This window comes from Rhineura floridana, chromosome 5, assembly GCF_030035675.1.
Source record: "Rhineura floridana isolate rRhiFlo1 chromosome 5, rRhiFlo1.hap2, whole genome shotgun sequence".
In the NCBI taxonomy this organism is placed as follows: Eukaryota; Metazoa; Chordata; class Lepidosauria; order Squamata; family Rhineuridae; genus Rhineura; species Rhineura floridana.
In genome coordinates, this window is record NC_084484.1 from 76,131,739 (window position 1) to 76,154,322 (window position 22,584).

Here is a 22,584-nt window from a genome sequence, read left to right on the forward strand (position 1 = left end):
TAGCAGTCTGGCCGCCGTATTTTGCACTAGCTGTAGCTTCCGAACCGTCTTCAGAGGTAGCCCTACGTAGAGCGCATTGCAGTAGTCCAAACGTGAGGTTACCAGAGCATGAACCACTGATGTAAGGTCCTCCTTACTCAGATAGGGACACTCTATTTCTTCACAATCTGCTTGGGATTGCACCATCCAAAAACTTGGGTACTCAGCACTCACTCCAGAACGTTTATAAACATTAAGTTACATGGTAACAGTAAAGACTAGTTAGGGCGAAAGGGGCACTGCCCCTTAACCTCAGCCTGCTCTCAGTCACCCCTCACTGCCTGTCATTTTACTTACAACCAGTCAGAGGAGAGGGGGTGGCTCTGCTTGTCATTGGCTCTTGCTTCACCTGCTATTGGTCTCCCTGCCTTCTACCCTACCAGTCCCAATGGGTGCCAGCCACCTCTGAATAGTACTATTCCTAACAGCCCACTGTTTACTTCTCTCAATTTTAAAACTCTCTTGTTATTCATATCCTCTGGTTCTTATTTTTAGTCAGTTATTGAACCCTAATAATAGGATCATATTCCTACCTTATGACTGTAAAGGCTTTTTAAAAGCCTTTAATCAGGGAGTTTGGCAAAAGCTTTTTGAAAAATCCCACCACAGATCTATTCTTCAATATCTGTGGGCTCTATCATCCACTAACCAGCTCTTGACCAAGTGGATGGTATCGGTTAGAGCGTTGTTTCTCGTTAAAATTATTTCAGAATTATTTTGACCATATACAAGTACCAAATTAGTACTGTCATTACTTGTAGATTTACTAATCCTCAATATAATGATGACTTTAAACAGATTTGTTCAAAACCAATCAGCAATTTGCAAATGATAGACCTATTTTTTCTGTAGCCTCTATTACTTTTTTACTATTTGATAAATTGCAATTGTGATATCCCATTAAATTCCTCTAATAGAAAGTCTCATTAACTGAGACGCAAGATCATCGGGTCAGCATGCCAAAATCTGTTTTCTGTGCCAGAGCTCAGCATCAGAACATACAAATTGGAGTATTAATAAATGTGCATTAATTTCTTTCACTTTGGAACAGGGAACATGTAGCCCTCCAGATGTTACTGAACTACAACTCCTATTCACTAATAGGCAAAAAACCTTGCGGTTTAAGAACATACCTATAGCCCACAGCTATTCTATCAAACTTTAAAAAGTGGGGAAATTGGGCAGCTATAGTGAATGCACCAGGGGAGCAGGAGACCTGAACTCCTCTCTGAGATATTGTACTGCCCTACAAATTGGTCAAAATGCAAACACCATTTGGGTTGGTCTTTCACAGTCCAATCCACTTCCTGTGTAGCTTGGAAGAATTGGTAACATGTGCCTCTGAGCATATGGTGAGTGGTGGCAACACCTGCAATCAGCCCAAATAATAGAAAGAAGACATTTGCTGTGCTGATCTTGTTTTAGCAGGGAGGAAGCAACATTATTAAGACAGTTGATATAGTTCAGATGGTCACTTTGAATATGTCTGATTTCCTTTGCAATTTTAGTGACGTTTCCTATAGGAAATCATTTTCTTTTGTTTCTATTTCTGTGAATATGTGAAGTACAGCAACTCTTTGCAAAATTTATACTAAAAAAACTCCAAACGTAATTGTGAAATAATGGCATTGACTTCTGCAGAATAGTCTCCAGTGGACCTCAGGAGTGTCTCAATTTGCACAAGATAAAACAGTGGGAGGTGAAATATATTCTAGCAAAATTCTAGGTGTGCTCTATGTTTTTAATTGACTGTGCCCACCTTGCCTTAAATGAAGTGGTTTAAACATAGCAGGCTGAAAATATGCATCCTCTTTTTTCCAGCAGCTAGAGTCATTGCTGAAGTAGCAACATATTGGAATCAGTCTGATTTTTCATCAAACTGCAGGTCCAAATTCCACTGTTAATGCACCCAAAACAGAAATAGAACATAACCTCCAATTTGAAACACAAAAGGCTGTCTTCACCATCATATGACATTGACCAATAAAAAGGCTTTGAAATTAATAAAAATAAATTTGACACAGATTTGCGGGATGAATAATGAGGGAAATAAAATTTTCTAGTGTAGATTCTCTGTAGAAACATTAATAACACAGGAAAGAAGCAAAGTAAGAAGAACACCAGCAAACATACAAAAATATAATTCTCTATCTTTGGAGATGGCAAGTGTTGCCACCACTCACCATATGCTCAGAGGCACATGTTACTAAATTCTTCCAAGCTACACAGGAAGTGGATTGGACTGTGAAAGACCAACCCAAATGGTGTTTGCATTTTGACCAATTTGTAGGACAGTACAATATCTGAGAGAGGAGTTCAGGTCTCCTGCTCCCCTGGTGCATTCACTATAGCTGCCCAATTTCCCTACTTTTTAAAGTTTGATAGAATAGCTGTGGGCTATAGGTACGTTCTTAAACCGCAAGGTTTTTTGCCTGTTAGTGAATTTCCCTGCTTTTTAATCCGGGAGGTAAGAAATGGGATCCTGTGCAAGTTTGCTGAGAATGGATGGATCATTTGCATGCTTACTGAGTTCAATGGGATTTACTTCCCTGCAATCATGCTTAGGATAGGTGAAACTGACCACAGAGGATGGGGAGGGGAGGGGAGGAGGAGGAAATGCAGAGGGGAGGACTGGGAGGGGAGGAGGCAGGATGGAGAGGGGAGGAGAAGGACAGGTTTGATCATTTGAATGTTTATTAAATTCAGTGCGATTTACTCCCGTGCAATCATGCTTAGGATAGGTAAAACTGACCGGGGGAGGGAGGGAGGGAGGGCTGGAGTGGGCAGGGGAGGAGGAAGGGAGAGGAGAGGAGAAAAGCAGGTCTGATCATTTGCATGCTTATTTTCAATGGGATTTACTCCTATGCAATCTTGGTTAGGATAGGAAACACTGACCATGGGGGAGGAGGAGAGGGAGTGGGAAGGAGCGTATTGGAGGGGGGCAAAGGAAGGTGGAGGGGAGAGCAGGTTTGATCATTTGCATGCTTATGGAGTTCAATGGTATTTACTTCCGTGCAATCATGTTTAAGATTGGTAAAACTGACCACGGGGAGGAGGAAGGGGAGGAGGGGGAAGGGGAAGGGGAAAGAGGGGATTGGAAGGGGATGGGGAGTGAGGGGCAAAGGAAGGGGGAGGGAAGGAGCAAGAGGAGGGGATAGGAGGAAAGAGGAGGGAGGGTGGGTTTGATCATTTGCATATTTTTTGAGTTCAGTGGGATTTATTTCTATGCAATCATGTTTGAAAATGAAAATGGACTGCCTTCAAGTCAATCCCCACCTATTGCGACCCTTTGAATAGGGTTTTCATGGTAAACGGTATTCAGAGGTGATTTCATCATTGCCTTCCTCTGAGGCTAAGAGGCAGTGACTGGCCCAAGGTCACCCAGTCAGCTTCATGGCTGTGTGGGGATTCGAACCCTGGTCTCCCAGGTCGTAGTCCAACACTGACCCAGGGAAGGGGCAGGGAGTGGGAGGGGAGGAGATTGGGTGGGTGGGCACTGGGCAGAAGGGAAGCCCCTTTCCTTTCCAAAAGACAAACATTGTAAACAGAATTATTCTTTTTCAGGCTTTCCCCCACCTTTTTATTCTACAGCAGACACATGTAGCCTCCCACCCAAATTTAAACCAAAGCTGTCCCTGGCCACATCCACACCAGGCCTTTATTTCACTTTGGACAGTCATAGCTTCTCTCAAAGAATCCTGGGAAGTGTAGTTAGTGAAGGGTGCTGAGAGTTGCTAGGAGACACCCTGTTCCCCTCACAGACCTTCAATCAGAGTGGCTGACTGTTAAACCATTCTCTCAGGGGAACAGGAGTCTCTTAGCACCCTTCACAAACTACACTTCCCAGGATTCTTTGAGGGAAGCCATGACTGTCTCACATGAAATCAAAGTCTGGTGTGGGTGTGGCCCCCTGATTAGCCAAGCCCAGCAGCTGTGAGGCTTTTAGAACTCTGACAGTTGGTTCTTACTGAGCATGCTCCGCGCTATCATTGGGTCCCAGCCAAAATTTATTAAATTAATTAAAAATCAGCCAGGCATTTTTAAAAACTTTTAAACTGCAGCAGATGAAGGTCAGAGTATGGGGCAACGACAGTATTAGGATTACAGGTACTCTGTGAACATGGCTGATTTTTAATGAATTTCAACAGATTATGAGAACTTTCAGAGAAAAAAGTCCAAAAGGGCTCTGAGGTTTTTCTCTCTCTTTTTACACTTTGAACTGTCTATTCTCTCTGACTGTTTTGTGTATCGCCATGAAAATTGACAGGGTTGTTAAGCAAGCATTTCTGAGTTCAGGACTATAAGTTATGTAAGGTTTTGTTTTGAAATGAGCCTATGGGAAGCATCAGAATGGCATGGGGGGTATTTTCAATTTAACATTGCGGAATGTGAAAAATCCCCGCTGGCTATAGTATACAGCCACTCTCATGGCTGTATAATAATCCCTCATCGTGGGTTGGTTAGAGCTCATGGGAATTGGAGTCCAGCAATATCTGGAGGGACTCAGGTTTCCCACCCCTGCTATAGAGGAACAAACTCTCAGCCCTTTTAAATTCCAGTATGATTTACACAACTATAAAGTATGAGGCACAAAAGATCTATTCAAAACATAAGTTCAGTACTCACAACAGGATTCTTTGTGTTTGGGTCAAATTCTGTAGAATTTGCATCTGTAGAAAAAACAACAACTACATTTTAAAATGTTAGTCAATATAGCCAGATAGTTTAATTAATCTGCATCTATCAGATCTGTGTATTTTAAATATATATACTTTTTATTAGGTTTTCAACAATGTATAACCATAAATTATTACAATTAAGCAAATATGAATTGCACAGTCAAGAATTAGAACATTTTGTCTAGGCACATTAACTTATGTGTAAGCTCCAGTGAAGATACACAGGACTGTACATGTCATTAAGGCTACAAGCTTATTCACTCTTAACTGGAAATGTCCCACCAAGTCCACATGTATAGACATGTACAGATTGAACTGTAACTGGCAATAAAGTCAGAAGGTTAAGCTAAGTATAGTGTCTTTTATCTTTTCAAAGAGAGATTTTTGGCATATCTATCATTAAAATTGGGGGAGAGTGTGTCATATGAATTTTAGCATCCAGAAAGACACATATTTTCTGAATTACAACACTTTCCAGTCTCTTCCTTGTTTCACAATATGAGGACAAGCTAAAGGCCAATAAAAGGAGTAAGTTACTTCAGTCTTGCCACTATAAGAATGAAGAGGGTCAAGGAATGACAACTCCTATGTCAATTTATATACACCTGTGTCACTTTGATCTGGACAAGTGTGAAAAGCAACTTAGTAATTCCAGCTGCAGATAATCTATGGTGATGCCATTGATTCAATTTCTGTTGGTGCTGAAACATTTTTTTACTTTGGCTGTCAGAATTTTATCTTAGGCTTTAAGTGAACCATTTTCATAGATGGTAACACACCTTGCCAGTTTAGACAGTTTCTTGCAAACTCCACTACTGCCAGTTGCATTCCCAAGCAAACTCCTGTGTAAAACAGAAAAGAGTAGATGAGCACAAAACTCACACTTTTCGTATTCTAGGCCACAATCCAGAACACATTTAGCTGCTTTCAGAACCCAATCATGGAATAATAGTGAGGTATAAATCTAAAAATAGAATCAAGTGTGTGTGCCACAAGATTTTCCACTCACTACTGCAACATATTACTTATCACTAACCATTATTTAAATTCAGAGTAGTTAAAAACCACTTCTACCTTAGAACAAGGCACAGGGTAGATCCTGCCAGAACCCTACAAGTTTTGTTTTCTAGTGTCGCCTTGGCAGCTCACCCTCAGCTTACCAGCAAAAAATAGGCACAGGAATGACAATAGATTACCCAGATGGATAGATGAAAACCTTACTAGGAAACCCCAGTATAGGCAAACTTCGCAAACCTTTTACTCCATGGACCACTTGAAAATTGGTGATGGTGTTGATGGACCACAATGATTTTTCTGCCTGTTGAAGCAATTGTAATGTTCTATGACAGATGCTGTATGTTTTTTTAATTGTATTTTTCTTGATTCTTTTATATTGATTTTATTCCACAGAATTCAAATTCTAATACAATAAAATGTAATATAAAAATAAAAGAAGCAATAAAATACAATTAAATATCAATATGAATATTTAATGTGGACATGCCACTGAACACCTGAATGAAGCTCATGGACCACAGTTGGGGGAAACCCTGGCCTATATGTTCACTAGTGGTGGAAAGACTTGTCTCAGGCTACAAGCCCAGACCATGACGTAAAAGTCCTTCCTTCTTCCCAGCACCCTTTTATCCTCCCACTCTGACCAGGTTCTCATTTTCCTCCTTCCCTTGATTGACCCAGTACCCTCAGTATACTATGCACCTTTCCCCTCTCCCTATTAAGCATTATACTGCACTATCAATTCTTCTCTCTCCTCACTTCAATATTATGCTAACACTCTCTGCCTTTTCCTCATTTGACACATTCCTTTCAACATCTCACCCACTGTTCCCTCTTATTTTAGGGCCAAACAAGATGGGATGTTAATAATGTGATTGGCTATTGCATGCTTGTTTTTTTTCCTTAACTAAATAACGTTTGTGTGTGTGTGTGTAAAATGCAGATTGGGAAGGGGAGAAGGGAGTATTAACCCTGTGCACCTTTCCCCCCTTTTATAGTCTCAATCTGGACCCCCTGACTTTACAACTGCTACTTAGTTACAAGCATGCAAGTGCCAATCACTGCCCCTGAGGTTCCATACATTTCCTGCCACTACTTACTTACCCTGCTGACATCCTACTCTTTTCTTTCATTTTTCTTAGACCTTGTAACAAGAACTTGTTCCGCTCCCACTTTTTCCCCTTAACCCTTACAAAACTCCATTCCTCACTCTTCCTCACTTAACCAAGTTCTTCTGACACTCATCTCTCTATTCATCACAGTTCTCACAATATTTTGAGACACCAATACTGTTCTTTTTAAGACAGATTATGAGATAGCCATCTTTTATCTATCGAGCAAAAAAGGAAAGAGGCTTTTAAAAGAAAAAATGGTGAATGTCCCTCTCCCCTACCGAGTTTTCCAATCTGGCTTGCACTCTCCACAGCTCCATTTTGTAAAAGAAGAAAAATTCAGAGTTAACTACATACACCATGTATACTTTGGCCTTCAATTTTTGGATTTTTCTTAATACTGATCTCAGGAATTTGAGGCCATGAAATTTTATTCCTTAGGTTAGAATTTCTGGAAGCTGGTGTATTTTTGAAAATTTCCTCCAGGACATATAATATGGACCACTTTCATGGGACATATAAATTGTTATATTACATTTCTTTGAATTATTTAGAAACTTCTATCACAGGTCATGTTGTTCATTTCTGCTCTCTGTGGGTGGCGCTCTTTTCCAGATGGTTTGCATGCTGAATTGGTGTAGTGTGAATGTAAAGTGAAATATATGTAAGCTAAAAATATACAAATTAATGTAGTCTATTTTGACAGGGTTCTAAGTTGCAAAGGTATAAGCAAAGTTGTGTATATTTATTTTTTTAGCTTTTAAAATTACTGGGGGAAATAATCAGCAATACTACCAGAACACATATAATACAGTTTCATCAACAAACAGGTCACTATCAATGGGTTATAAACTCTAAGCCCTACTCAGAAGAGACCCACTGAAATTAATGAACCTAAGTTAGTCATGTCTGTTAACTTCAATAGGTCTACTCTGAGTAGGACTAGCACTGAATACCATGAACTATTATTAAGGGAAATTGATATGCATTTATTTAAAATAAAGTATGCACGTTTGAATATTGTGTTGAATGATGTACCTAACTTCTATATCAGCATTTTTCACACGGTGTTTTACAACACAATTCCTGAAAATCAAGAGCATTTTGCACACATTCAATGTCACTGCTCCTTGTCTTTTATTAAAAGAAAAAAGTTGGTTTCCTTTAGGGCACTTCTATATTCCATGTCAGAAATTTCGAAAACAAATACATCAGTATTTGTCTCATATTCATTGCCTAGAGCTCAGATTCAGATATATTAAGATCCAGAGTCAGTATTTGGTCAACTACCATGGTTCTTCAGAAACTGCAGTCTCCACATGAGCAGTTTGTGTGTTTCTACAATTTATGTCTGTGCACATCATTTAAATCAAACCTTAATAAAAACTCTCAGGTACTGCTTACATAAGAATTCTTAGATATTTTAAAATAATAGCAACTGTTTACAAACATATCCCAAGAGACCAATTTCTTTCCCACTCACTCAACATTGTAACAACATATTCTTATAAAAACAGCAAACCTTCATTTCAGATATGAGAACTGACATTCTTTCCAGTATACAAAACTAATATGCATATTTTAAGTGAGAGACCAATTAAGCTTTAGGTTCCTGAAATGTTTAGCCCAATTTACAGACTTCCTCACCCAGGTGAGCACTTTGTCTGCCACTAATGACCACAGTGGATATGTTTGCCATCACAAATTCAGCATTATCTCTGCAGCTACAAGGGCTGAACAGTTGATTTGGATTTTAAATGAAAGACTAGGCCCTCCACAGTTTAATACAATCCCACCGGTTTCATTCTGCCTGCTGGCTAAAAACTGACCAGCCGTAATTTACTCCAGCTACAGTGATTTCAATGGGACCAAACTGGGTTATAACTATGTACTCTAATTAAGTGGATATATAAACTTATGTAAAAACTATAGAGGTGTTGTTGTTTTACACTTTTTCAGTAAAGTTTGCTTTTACTTTACAAACCCTGAGGGCCAAATTAAACAGTGGAGAATACACAATCACATAGTCCACAATTTTACAAAAAGGGTAAATAACTGAAATCCTGGGAAGAGAAAGACTTGGATTGCAGCAATAACAGTGGTAAGGGGAAAGTAACCCTTCACCCCTGCACTGTTTATTTTTACTGATTTGAGTTGTCCTCCAGTATATCTACATTTTTAACCTTGCAAGCTGATTTTTACACAAACACTGAAGAGATGGGAAAATCAATCATTGATCCCCATCATCTGGTCTAGTTTGGCATTATGGCTAGAATCCTATGCACACTTATCAGGAAGTCAGTCTCCCTGAACTCAGTACAACATACCTTTGCGTAAACATGCATAGGATTGGGCTGTATGTCAAAAACATTTAGATTTTAGTATAAAACGGATTCTGGCCCGCTTGCACTGGCTGCCTTTATGTTTCCGAGCTCGATTCAAGGTGCTGTTATTGACCATAAAGCCTTACACGGCTTGGGACCACAATACCTGATGGAACGCCTCTCCCGATACGAACCCACCCGTACACTACGTTCAAGATCAAAGGCCCTCCTCCGGGTGCCTACTCTTAGGGAAGCTCAGAGAATGGCAACAAGGGAGAGGGCCTTCTCAGTGGTGGCCCCCAAATTATGGAATGATTTGATTGACGAGGTGCGCCTGGCGCCAGCACTGTTATCTTTTCGGTGCCAGGTCAAGACTTTCCTCTTCTCCCAGGCATTTTAGCATGTGTTCTATATTGTTTTAAATTTTTTAATTGTGTTTTAAATTGTTTTTTAAAATATGTATTTTAAATTGTATTTGTTTTTAGTTATTGTAAACCACCCAGAGAGCTTCAGCTATGGGGCGGTATACAAGTTTAATAAATGAATAAGAAATGAAAGCATAGTGCTGGAATGGACAGAAGATAGAGTGAGACAATTTCTGGAAGATCCCTAGTTCTAGGCTACTGAAATTCTTGCAAAAATAAAGTGCTGGACTAGGCAAACCTTGATTCATCCACTAGGGCACTTGCATTCTTAACTAAGAAGTGCATATTCAGGGTAACATCACAGATTATCTATGCCTTAACTGATAATAAACTGAGTGTGCACTCACACTTTGTAAAGTTAAAACACAACAGTGAAGCATGGGAATTCTTGTTTAAAAATATTAGACTATGCAAGACTGAAGTTGGCCCTCCTGGTCTAAAATTCTTACCAAGAAAAGGCTTTTTCTTTTTTCTTGCCCATAAAATGGCTTGAAGTTTTCCTTCAGTTCCTCTATGTCCAAAACCTCCCGGAACTAATATGCAACTGAAATAAAATACAAACATAACACCAGATGTGAAGGTGGAATGGCTGGTTAGATGAATGGCAAGTTAGGTGCTACTCTGCAGCTTTCTCTATGTGCATGTGTTTTATCTTTTTTAAAACCTAACCTACAGTGCATATGCCTCCATCTCATCATTACACATGTCAGTTGTCCTGTTTATTTCCATTGCTAGGTATGACAAATTTGTGCTTCTGCTATATTGCTGAGGCCATTATTGTGACATTACCGGAAACTATAATAAATCAGTATACTATGTTAGCAGATACAGTATAGGTTAGTATTTCTCAAAACAAATGTTAAGCTTTGCAGAAAGCATTGCTTTAATTTAACATGAACAAAATAATATCAGTTCAACAAGGAAAAGCTCTAAATTGACCTTTGTTTTTATTGTATTTTTAATGTTTTTATTCTATGGCTTTTTTAAACGTAAACCGCTCTGATGTTTTTAATGAAACAGCTGTATACAAATATTTTTATCAATAAATAAATACAGGCATATCAAATGGTTAAGGTCTAATGCGAGTATAAAATCAAGACATCTTTGTCCAATATATTTGCAAAGTGGTAAATTAACAAAAACCAACTGAAAATAGGCAACAGTGAAACTGGAAACCTTTTAAAATTAATTATTTTAGCTGAAGAACGACACCACTTACTCTGCTTTGCATAGTTTTTGCCAGGCTTGGTGGAATTTCACTGGATTATCAATCTCTGTATTATATTCAAGGTCTGTTGAGTCTATATACTAATTAAAAAAACACATACACACTCACATACATATGTAACACAATACAATTATTTTCATATAATAACCTTCATAGTCTACAACTAATTAAACCTATAGGAATTCTGAGTAATTGCACATGAAAACTGTCATTACCTCGGAATGTTACATAATTTTCTCCTTAGACACCAAGGACTGTCAGGTCCCTTAGTTGTAATGTAAGCATCACTGAAGGTTTGGTTTGTTACTATACAATCTTGCATGACTACATCCCTTTTTAACTTCCTTACCGTAAAGACTGAATGAAGCATAGCTATTTTACATTTTTGTTTTTCCAAATAATGGTCTATGGCAACAAGGAAGGCGATTTAAAAAACAACCAGAGCACCACAGCAAAGTATGAAGAGCTGTATGCTGTCTAATTTAGAGAGGAGGAACAAAACTGAAGAAAGAAGCAAGATAGATGCATAACTGGAAAAAATCTAGTACTTTGGGTTGCATGTTACAAAATACGTCAAATACGTCAATTTCTATCTTCAGCAGTATATATTGTTCGTGAAACTCATGTACAAAACTTTGATTATTATAATCATTTTCTCAAATGCCACCAAACTAGGAAACTGGTTTGCAAAACCTGCTTGCGTTATTATACATTTGAACTTTAAATGTAAAAAGGTGGAACCTGCAATGGCTTTTGGGGAAGGGTAAAGATGGGAGGGAAATACATGAATAATTATTTCAGGTGCTGATTCTTGAATATTCAAGGAACCTTAAATAATTTTATTATACAACACAAACGCTTTTAGTGATGTATTTATTTGCACCAAGCAAAAAAAAAAAGCTTTATTTCATACACATGACCATCTTCTCCTATAGTGATTGCCTCCTGAATCCACAGTGGTTTCAAGAGTCATTCGAAGTAAAGAACATGAGTATGTGGCTACAACCCAGACTTCCAAAATTTCAGTAACTCACACAGGGTATCTTCAATAAGGTCTCTAAATATTACTTTTTCTGATCAGGCAAATCTGGGGGTCTATTCTCTAACCAATTTTCATCCACACAAAATTACAGGTCCTTTGTTCATCAGAACTGAATGTCTACACAAGTAACAGACAATACTACATTTCCCTAAAAATTAAACTAAACTCTAAATATATTTGCATTAAGCTAGTTGAGATAATGGCCCTGACTGAACCAGAGTTCCCAGAAGCAAATATGTTGCCCACAATTGCAGTGGCAAACACCAGTGGAAACACAGCTGACATGTTTGCAGTGTAAATTGTAGAGTTGCTTTAAGCTGTAAATATTAATTAGAACCGTATACACTTTTGATAGCAGTTTAAAGTATTCTGTTAGTAGTTCAAACTTCCCATATCTGCCACAAGTAGGTTGCAATCCTAAGAGGGGAGGGGAGAATTGAAAGTTGGTTATCCACGCACTCCACCATCCATTTTCAGGTTTTTAAAAACTATTTCCCTCACACTGGAAACAATGAAAGGGAAATAAATTATGCCACCTCCACAGCTGGAGGCATACTGGGGGATTCGGAAGTCACTGGATCCTTTGGAACCAAATCTGCCTCTGTCCATCCCCCAGCATGTATCCCTTTTGGCCCTACTGACATCAGAGTTCCTGTGAGGAAGGGTAATCTAACTTCAGATATTTGTCTCTGCCCTCAGAGCTTCCCCCCACCCAGAAACAGAGATACAATGCTTCCTATGGACTCTGAGATGCTCTTCCACAGGCCATAGGATTGCAGAGTTAAAGAGCAATCCTGAAAACACTTAAAATAGATTAGCCAGTGGAACAATTGCAAGTGGATATGCCTGGCCATATGTGAAATCGTTGCCTTAGTACTTAATGTTAGTAGGACTAATGAAGTCAACAAATATTCAAATTAGTAAGTATTTGCTCAATGTACGCAATTCCCTTTATAATGCAGAAATCGAGTTAAGGGAATTATAGTAAGATTTTTCAAAATAAACATCATGTTCAAGTAACTTCATAGTTCTATGCCCATTAAGTTATAATTAACTTATACTTTATTTCTAAACAACATCATGAGATGAAAGTCAAGCTATTAATAATGTAAGCAATTTGGGAAGAAAGGAAAATGCAAAGAAAGGGAAAACAAGATCAGTCCTCACCATTAAATCGAGTCTGTGGTTAATTGCTAGAGCTGAATGTTCTAGCGCCTTGAAAACGGACGTATAGCAATCACTCAATTTCGTATACTTGCCAACCAGAGCTACAGAACATGTCTTCAGCATCCTTTCATACCTGACAATATAAGTTATCAATCAATGTGCTGATTTCCACAAGGAAAAAAACTTTCCTTCTTGTATTTAGTGGGTCACCAAATGATTATAAATTTGAATTAGCTTTGGTCTAAATATCTATTTCATACATATGATTTTTACAAACCATGGTAAAACACATTCCAAAGTACTGTAAAATCAAATTGCTAGTGGCTGTTACTATAGTTGTCATGACTGGCTCTAAGATTAGGCAGAGTAGTCTGCCTCAGATGGCAGATTTTGGAATACTATTAAAAAGCAACAGAGTCAATTATTTAGTACATTTTAGCCACTATGGAGGTACTGTTTGGAATGCCTGCCTCAGACACCAAAATATCTTGAATCATCTCTGCAATCCTAAGCAAAAATAACTGGAAGAAAGTCATGTTGAAAACTTTGTAGCTTCAGTGAGGACTAGGCTGGAATAATTCACATTATTCCACATAGGAATCTGTCTTATACTGAATCAAACCATTGGTTTATGTAGCTCAGTACTGTCTAACCACTGTTCTTCAACCTTGGAACCCCAGATGTTGTTGGACTACAACTCCCATCAATCCCTGTAAGCTTGGCCAATGGCCAAGGTTGATGAGAGCTGTAGTTCAACAACATCTGGCGACGCAAGGTTGAAGAACAGTGGTCTATATTGACTGGCAACAGCCAGGGTTCCAGGCAGAGAATCTCTCCCAGCCCTACCTGGAAAGCTGGGGATTAAACCTGGGACTTTCTGCATTCAAAGCAGATGCTCTACTACTGAGCTATGGCCCTCTTTCTTAGAATTTAATGCAGATATTTATTATTGGGGAAAAAAGTGATTCCTATGAACTGGGAAACAAAGTAGGAAGGTCATAACAAGGAGATCTACTACATGAGTATTGAAGGTGGTGAGGAAATATTTCTTCTTACGCTTAACCTGATTAATCTAACAGATGCTAGGAGAAATTACCAGGGAACTTCCCCTTATACTTTTCTAATCAGTATTTACAGCAATGGAGATATGAAGCTGGGCAGTGAGCAGGGGTCAAGTTGGATACTATTTCTCTTGGTTAGTCATATAAATCCTTTCTGTTTCAATGTGCACTGACAGAAATATCACATTTCAGTATTAAGAAATCATAGGAATGTAGGAACTACATCCTTACTAAGTCATTTAACAGGATTACATATCAGCCCTGGAAACGCACTAACTGCTGTATCACTACAGTCATCACAACACAAACCCTGAACATTATGCTTGCATGGCAAGTCCTTCACTGCAATGCAGCAAAAATATGTGCAAGTGCAAAGTTAACCAAAAACGAAAAAGAAGAGAGCAGTACCTATCCGCAATATTTTTCCATTTGAAAAGAAGACAACTTGGTTGATCATCAATTGGCAAATTCAACCTCTCTTTAAAATATTTAATTATGCCTTGCTCTTCTAGCAGAATAGGCACTCGGTAAGTTGAAGAAACATCATGGATGAATATGACCTATAATACATGAATTTTAAAATGCTGATATTGAAATTTAAAATTTAAATAGGTACATATATATATATAAATCATATACAAATTACATCTGTCTAAAAATACTAAACTGGAAAATACTTTATGAGATAATTGATTGCCTTAATCAACCTGATTAGCTGGTAATGTCATTAATTCATTAAAACATGTCTCAAATTAATTTGACATATATTCTTGGGGAAAACCAGAATTATTTTAAAAATAGTTCCATACAACAGCTATAGATGGCAGATATCTTATTAAAAGCATTTTTTATTCTCCTTCACAGTTGGGGGTATGACTCTTCTGATACAGTGCCTACAGCAACATATGCATAGATCATTTAAATATAAATGCTTGGTTTGCATGACGTGCTAAGCCAGGGGTGGGGAACCTTTTTGGCCGCAGGGGATAGATCTTTACCAGGTGGGTGGAGCAATTCATGTCAATTGCATGATATCATATCGTCCCATGTCTGACAGATGGGTTACCTTGCCCACCTGTCAAAATCACAACACTGGAGGTTGAAAGTTAGACCTGGCCCATGGAATGAAAAAAGTTCCCTACCTCTGCCTTAGAGATTAGAATTATTATTTATGCAAATTCAATACATTATTTCATTGACTAAAATTTGTATGATTAATTGATGTACAGTGCAATTCTAAGAACGTTTACTCAGAAACAAATCCACTTAGTGCAACAGAACTTACTTTCTAGTCAGTATGTTTTGGATGACTATCTAAAATACAACTTGATAGGTATAACAAAAACTTGGTGGGATGACTCCCATGACTAGAATGCAGCAATTGAACGATATAGCTTGCACAGAAATACAGGAGGATGAGCTTGGTAGCTCCACCAAGAGTATTTGGATTAAAATAAATGGGGCAAGGGTGGAGTCTACTATCGACCACCCAATCAAGGAGAAGACAAGGATGAAACCTTTGAACAGCAAATTGCCAAGGTATGATGTAGTAGTACTGGGAGACTTCAATTACTGCAATATCTGTTGGGAGACAAATTCTGCCAAACACAGCCCCTCCAAGAAATTCCTGACTTGTGTTGCTGATAACTTTGTCCTACAGAAAGTGGAGGAACCAACTAGAAGATAGCTATCCTTGACTTGATTCTAACCAACAGAGATGACTTGGTGGATGACGTGGTAATTATGGAAACTCTGGGGCAAAGCGACAAAGCTATACTTGAGCTCCTGATTTTAAAGGACGTAAAAGCTGAGAATAGCCATACGCGCACCCTGGACTTCAGGAAAGCTGATTTTAATAAACTCAGAACCATGGTAAGTAAGGTTCCATAGCAAGCGATCCTAACGAGAAAAGGAGTCCAAGATGGGCAGGAGTTTCTAAAAGAGGAAATTCCAAAGGCTCAATGGCAAACAGTTTCCTCAAGGAAAAAAGGGGGAAGACAGCAGAAGCCAATGTGGTCTCACAGAAAAAGGATATACAGCAGGGCCCCACTAATATGGTGGGTTAGGTTCCAGACCCCCGCCGAAAAGTGAGAATCGCTGAAAAGTGGAACATAGTCCATCCAGAAAGAGAGTGAGCAAGTGAAGTCTGCTGCTGTGTCAGAGCAATCAGCTGTAGCGTGGGATCAGCTGTATGGCGAGGAGCTTCAGGGGCCAAGCGCTGTCAGCTGGAGTGCGGCAGCTAGAGCTCCCTGTGCTACAGCTAACAGCACTTGGCCCCTGAAGCTCCCCGCACTACAGCTGACTGCGCACTACGGCTGATTGCACCGCCGTTCCGGAGGAGGAGAAGAAGGGGGTGGAGGATGGGGCTCGCGCCGAATTAGCGGAATGCCAAAAAGCAGGGTGCCAAAAAGCAGGGCCCTACTGTATTAAGCAAGTGGAAGCAGGCCAGGCCACAAAGGAAATGTATAGATAGATAGCATGGAATTGCAGGGATGCCATCAGGAAGGCTAAAGCTGAGAATGAGCTGAGGTTAGTGAGAGATGCCAAAGCAACAAAAAAGCTTTCTTCAAGTACATCCATAGTAAAAGAGAAAAGAAATGGTGGCACAGCTACTCAGTGAAGATGGCAAAATGATAACAGATGACAATGAGAAGACAGAAGTGCTCAATTGCTACTTTGGCTCAGTCTCCCAAAAGAGGGTCTATGACCCTCCTGGAAAATATGAAGCTGAAGGGGCTTGAAACTGATAGAAAATGGTCAAGGAATACCTAATGACTTTGAATGAGTTCAAATCTGCAGGGTCTGATGAACTGCATCCTAGAGTAGTGAAGGAACTGGCTGAAAAACTCTTGGAACCACTGCGGAGGGTGAAATGCCGGATGACTGGAGGAAGGCTACTATTGTCCCTATCTGCAAAAAGGAAGAACATGGGAACTACAGACCAATCAGCCTGGCATTAATCCCTGAGAAGATTCTTGAGCAGATTATAAAGCAATCTGTAAGCAGCTTGAAAACAATGCAGTGATTACTAGAAACCAGAATGGATTTATCAAGAACAAATCCTGCCAGACTAGTCTTATCTCTTTTTGATCAGCTAACCTCCCTGGTAGACTATGGGAATGCTGTGAACATAACATATCTTGACTCCAGCAAAGCTTTTGACAAAGTGTCCCATGATATTCTGATTAGCAAGATAGCTAAATGTGGGCTGGATGGAACAACTATCAGGTAGATTCACAGTTGGCTACAGAATCGTACTCAAAGAGTGCTTATCAATCATTCCTGCTCAAACTGCGGGGAAGTAACGAGCAGGGCACTGCAGGGTTCGGTCCTGGGCCCTGTGCTCTTTAACATTTTTATTAATGACTTGTATGAGGAGGTACAGGGAACACTTATCAAATTTGCAGATGATAAAAATTGGGAGGGACAGCTAACTCCTTGGAAGACAAAAGGCTGGAGCACTGGGCTGAAAACAACAGAATAAAATTTAACAGGGATAAGCACAAAGTTCTACACCTAGGAAAAAGAAATCAAATGCACAGTTATAAGATGGGGCATACTTGGCTCAACAATACTACATGCGAGAAGGATCTTGGGATTGTTGTTGATCACAAGCTGAATATCAGCCAACAGTGCAATATGGCTGCAAAAAAGGCAAATACTATTTTAAGCTGCATTAACAGAAGTATATTTTCCAAATTGCATGATGCATTAATTCCTCTCTATTTGGCACTGGTTAGGCCTCATCTTGAGTACGGACTTCAGTTCTGGACACCACACTTTAAGAAGAATGCAGACAAACTGGAACAGGTTCAGAGGAGGGCAACAAGGATGATCAGGAAACTCGAAACAAAGCCCTATGAGGACAGACCGAAAGAACTGGTTATGTTTAGCCTTCAGAAGAGAAGAATGAGGGGAGATATGATAGCACTGTTCAAGTACTTAAAAGGTTTTATTTATTCATTTATTTATTATTTTATTTATATCCCACCCTCCCAGTAGAAGCCCACAAAGGTTATCACACAGAGGAGGGCCAGGGTCTCTTCTCGATCGTCCCAGAGTGCAGGACATGGAATAATGGGCTTAAGCTCCAGGAAGGCAGATTTCAACTGAACATCAGGAAAAATGTCCTGTTAAGAGTGGTATGACCATGGAACCTAAGGAAGTGGTGGGCTCTCCAACACTGGAGGCATTCAAGAGGCAGCAGGACAGCCACCTGTCGGATATGCTTTAATTTGGTTTCCTGTATTGAACAGGGGGTTGGACTCGATGGCCTTATAGGCCCCTTCCAACTCTACGATTCTATGATTCTAAAAGTTCTTCAGTTGAGTGGCAGATCATTAGAATACGATGCACTCATTTTTATTGTTTCATTAACTCAATTATGCATTCAAGGAGTTTCTTCAAGATAAAACTTCTATCATCTTATTATATTTATGGAATAAAATGGAAAAAATATCCACAAAAGAAAGGACCATTATCACATACTTCTGTAATGTGATCATGTACAATTTCCATCTTCTTTGATGAGAGACTATTTAGGGATATGCAATGTGTGAGAGTTTATGTATTATGGTTTGGATTATGTTTGTTTGAAAATGAGATAAATAAATATAAAGAAACCAAAGAATAAATAACATCTAGACATTCCTCATTTTCAGCAACTTAAGCACCTCTTCCATTTCTAAGAAACAGTTTTATGTATTTCTAAAGTATATTTATTTTCATACTTCTAAGGCTGGAAACTTATACCCACTTACCTGGGAGTCATACTCAAAGCAGACCAACTGAAATCAATATACTCAGGGATGTCCCAGTGGAGACTGGTGGCTCTGATGTCAGTGGGGCAGTTAATCCACTCCGGGGTTAAGTATGAACTTTCAATGAGCTGTCCAAGGTGCTGCATGTAATGGGGGAATAGGTTTCAGCACCTTGGACAGCGTTTTGAAAGTTCAGGCTAAAACCCGGAGCAGATTAACTGCCCCACTGACATCAGAGCCACCAGTGTCCACTTATTTCAGTGGATATGCTCAGAGTATGACAGTTGTATACAATCCAATGTCACAATGAACTCAGTGGGACTGACTTCTGAGTACAGCATTGTCCTGTTAATGAGCATGTAATACATTAAAAGTCCAGTTTTTTTAATTGCCAAACATTTGAAGAGCACTTTTTGTGGACCCTCATTAAAATAATAAACCCGCATTAAAATAAAAAATTTGTTTGCTCAGGTATCTTGTATCAAGAAGGCATAACTTTCTATCAAACACAAATTAAGATAGCAGCTCTAAATAAACATTTGCACTGGAAATATAGCTATGAAATGAAGCAAATTCATGAGCTTGACAACTCTGAATAGTAAATGTTTAATTTGCTGGTTTGCATAAAAATGTAGCACTGACCTCTGGTGGAATGAAATGGACTTTGGTTTTTAATTAACTTGATTGTTTAGTGATTAACAGCACAATCCTAATTGTGTCTAATCAGAAGTAAGTCCTATTGCATTCAGTGGGGCTTATCCCCAGGTAAGTGGGGTTAGGATTGAAGACTAAATTACTATGTTTCTCCATAGTTAATAAATGTAATAAGTAGCATGCATAGTTTATTAAAAGGGAGTAAAGAATCCTGAAACTGAGGATTCTTCTGATACTTCTTTGGGCAGTATTCAGTGCTAGTCCAACTCAGAGTAGACACACTGAAGTTAATAGACATAACTAACTTGGGTTAATTAATTTCAATGGGTCTACTCTGAGAGGGACATAGCTGAATACAACCCTTTGCTTTTTGTGTTTATAACTATCTAAATGAATTACTGCCTACCCCACCGCACCCCACCCCGTCACATGAACTGAAAAGAAAGCACATAGAAAATGATTACAGACAAGAGAACAGCTGTAATCATTAAAGACCCTACAAACCTGTTCAGGTTCCACATGGCAAAACATGGAGATCTTTTCTTTCACAGCCATTTCTATAGGTTTAGTACTTCTGCAGACTATCTGTCAAAATACATACATACACATCAGCAACACAAATTGTGAAAAGGCAAATTACAGGACCAACATCTTCCTGCTTTTTATTTCTTTAAATAATCAACATAATATTTAATTGTATTGTTTTCTAAAGGGTCTTCTTCACGCATGTAATGATATCAGGTGGAGTTGAGCTCCCTCCGGTGGTTGAAAGCAGAATCGCTATTCAATTTTGCATTAGCTTCTGGCATTCCATAGGTCTTTTCAGTTCAGTTCTATGATGACAAGCCACACCAGAAAAGAAACAATGAGCAGAACAGTGACAGCAAACACAAGCGAAAAAATGAAACAGGACTTTCTGTACATGAAAGTGTAAAACCTGCAAACTTAAAAAAACCAGACCAAGCCCAGTCTGCAGGTAGGCAGCTCCAAATTGAAAAAAAAAGAGTCAGGAGACCAGCCCTGATGCCATCATTATATGCACAAAGAAGACCCATTCACAGGTAGAACCAAATGGTCACTTCTCTTGTGCACATAGAGGGTATCAAGTAGGACATTCCTAAGTTTGCCCATGTAGGGCGGGAAAAAGCAGTTAAAAATAATGGAGCTGTATATTGGCCTGGAAGCATGTGCTTCCAAATGCCACCTCAGCCAAAGCACAAATGTCTACTTTATAGTACTTGATGAACGTATGGGACTAGCCTAGGTAGCCACCCCACAGACCTGCTGTAAGGGTGCATTTAATGAAAATGCTGCAAAAGTAGCAGTGACCCTAGTGAGCCAAAATGGTAGTGGCACATGCAGGCAGGTATGCGTGATAGAAGCTTTGATCTCCCAAGCCACCATGAAGGATGAAATCTTCTTACCCAGACAGGCTGGGTGGAAGGATACAAAAAAGGGAGTCTGATTGACGCAAGGGCTTAGTGCAGGAAATATATACTTTCAATGCCCTACATATATCTAAGGAATGCTAGGCCTTCTTAGAGGGGATGACTGGAGAAAGACAGAAATTAGGAAGAATCGCTCCATTAACAGTGGAAAGGAGACAGAACCGTAGGTAGAAAGGAAGGGTTAGCACGAAGAAATACCATCCTTAGGGAACACACATAGGTGCTGGACAAAAATCCTTCAAGCAGACATGATGACTACCAAAACCAAAACCTTTAAAGATAGCAAACATAAACAAATCAATTTTAACAGCTCAAAAGGAGGCTTTTGCAAGGTGTAAAGTGCTTTGTGCAAATTCCATATAGGAGAGCAGTGTTGTGTTGGAGGCGATGACAAAGTAGCCCCATGCAGGAAGTATCTCAAAAATGGGTAAGATCCCAAGGGTCTGTCCGGATCCTTAGACAAAAGACAGGATAAGGTGGAGGCCTGACACTTCATTGTATTTTGTTTAAGTCCCACTGAGAGCCCATCCTGAAGGAAAGACAAGAGTTCAGAGATGCCAGCTTTCCTAGGCGAAAGACCCTTTTCCCTGCACCACCCAGAAAATACCTTCCATGTTGTTTGATACATTCAAAGTGTGGAGGGACATCCAGAAGCCAACATAGTATTACTCACAGAAGAGGGAAGTCCTGCCTTGAGGAAACATGTCCTTTCAATTTGCAGACATGAATACCCAGCCAAGCTGGATCTGGATGAAGAAAATGGCCCAGTGATAGAAGTTCTGGGGAGAGGCCAGGTAGGAACCTCTGCAAAGTTGGCTAGAAAGGAAAACCAGGACTGTTGCCCTTTCCTCTCACATTCTTCAGGACCCAGACTGGAGTAAAAATGGAGGAAAGGCATACAGGAGCCCAGGAGGCCACAGGAAAGATAGGGTATCCACCCCTTCTGCTGTTGGTGTTACATAATGGAAGAAGAACCTTGGAACCTGACAGTGTCCAGGGACAAAATGTGGTACTCCTAAACCATCCCAAAGTGACCCACCAGCATCTAGTAGATGAAGCCTCCATTCTCCATATTGAAGTTGTCATCTGCTTAGCCAATCAGCCTGCATATTGTCATCCCCTTGTATGTGTTGGACTGATAGACTCCAGGTGCTGCTGTGCCCAGCAGAGTAGAAGAGAGCTTTCCTCTTGGAGTGCCATCCACGCAATCCCCCCTGCCGATTGATGTGGGCTTTGGCAGTCACATTGTAAGCGCACAAAAGCACCGCCCTCAACTGCATCTGCGACACAAAGTACTGCAGTGCCAGTTACGCTGCCTGGAGTTTCAGAAGACTGATGGGCAGCAAAGTCTTTTCCAGCACCCAGGACTATCCACCCATCACACAGAGCACCCCAGCCAATCAGACACATCTGAAGTGATGACTGTCCCTGGGCAGTTCTGCAAGAGGAACCCCTCTCCACAGATCTGACTCCTTGAAGCCATCAGAGAAGAGACAAGTACATAGACCTGGGAATGTGAATCAGAAGATGTTACTTGGCAGCAATGTCATTCTGAAAAGGAAGAAGAATCCTGTGGAGAGTGAAATGGCCTTGAACCATCTCTTTCTTGTACAAACACAGGATTGAGG

The 22,584-nt window shown here is 39.7% G+C and overlaps 1 protein-coding gene across 13 annotated transcripts in view; it reads right to left on the minus strand.

Moving 5' to 3' along the window:
* Positions 1-22,584, minus strand: part of CTPS2 (CTP synthase 2) — a 444,584-nt gene that overhangs the window by 368,769 nt on the left and 53,231 nt on the right. For 11 of the 13 annotated variants that reach the window (XM_061627202.1, XM_061627203.1, XM_061627201.1 and 8 more), the window contains exons 7-13: positions 20,013-20,093; positions 14,503-14,654; positions 13,034-13,166; positions 10,816-10,904; positions 10,046-10,140; positions 5,498-5,560; positions 4,666-4,709 (exon numbers count right to left, since the gene is read on the minus strand). In XM_061627202.1, coding sequence (XP_061483186.1) covers positions 4,666-4,709; positions 5,498-5,560; positions 10,046-10,140; positions 10,816-10,904; positions 13,034-13,166; positions 14,503-14,654; positions 20,013-20,093 — 657 coding nt within the window. The remainder of the gene's footprint in view (positions 1-4,665; positions 4,710-5,497; positions 5,561-10,045; positions 10,141-10,815; positions 10,905-13,033; positions 13,167-14,502; positions 14,655-20,012; positions 20,094-22,584) is intronic. The other 2 variants (XM_061627211.1, XM_061627212.1) reach the window with 2 other exon arrangements.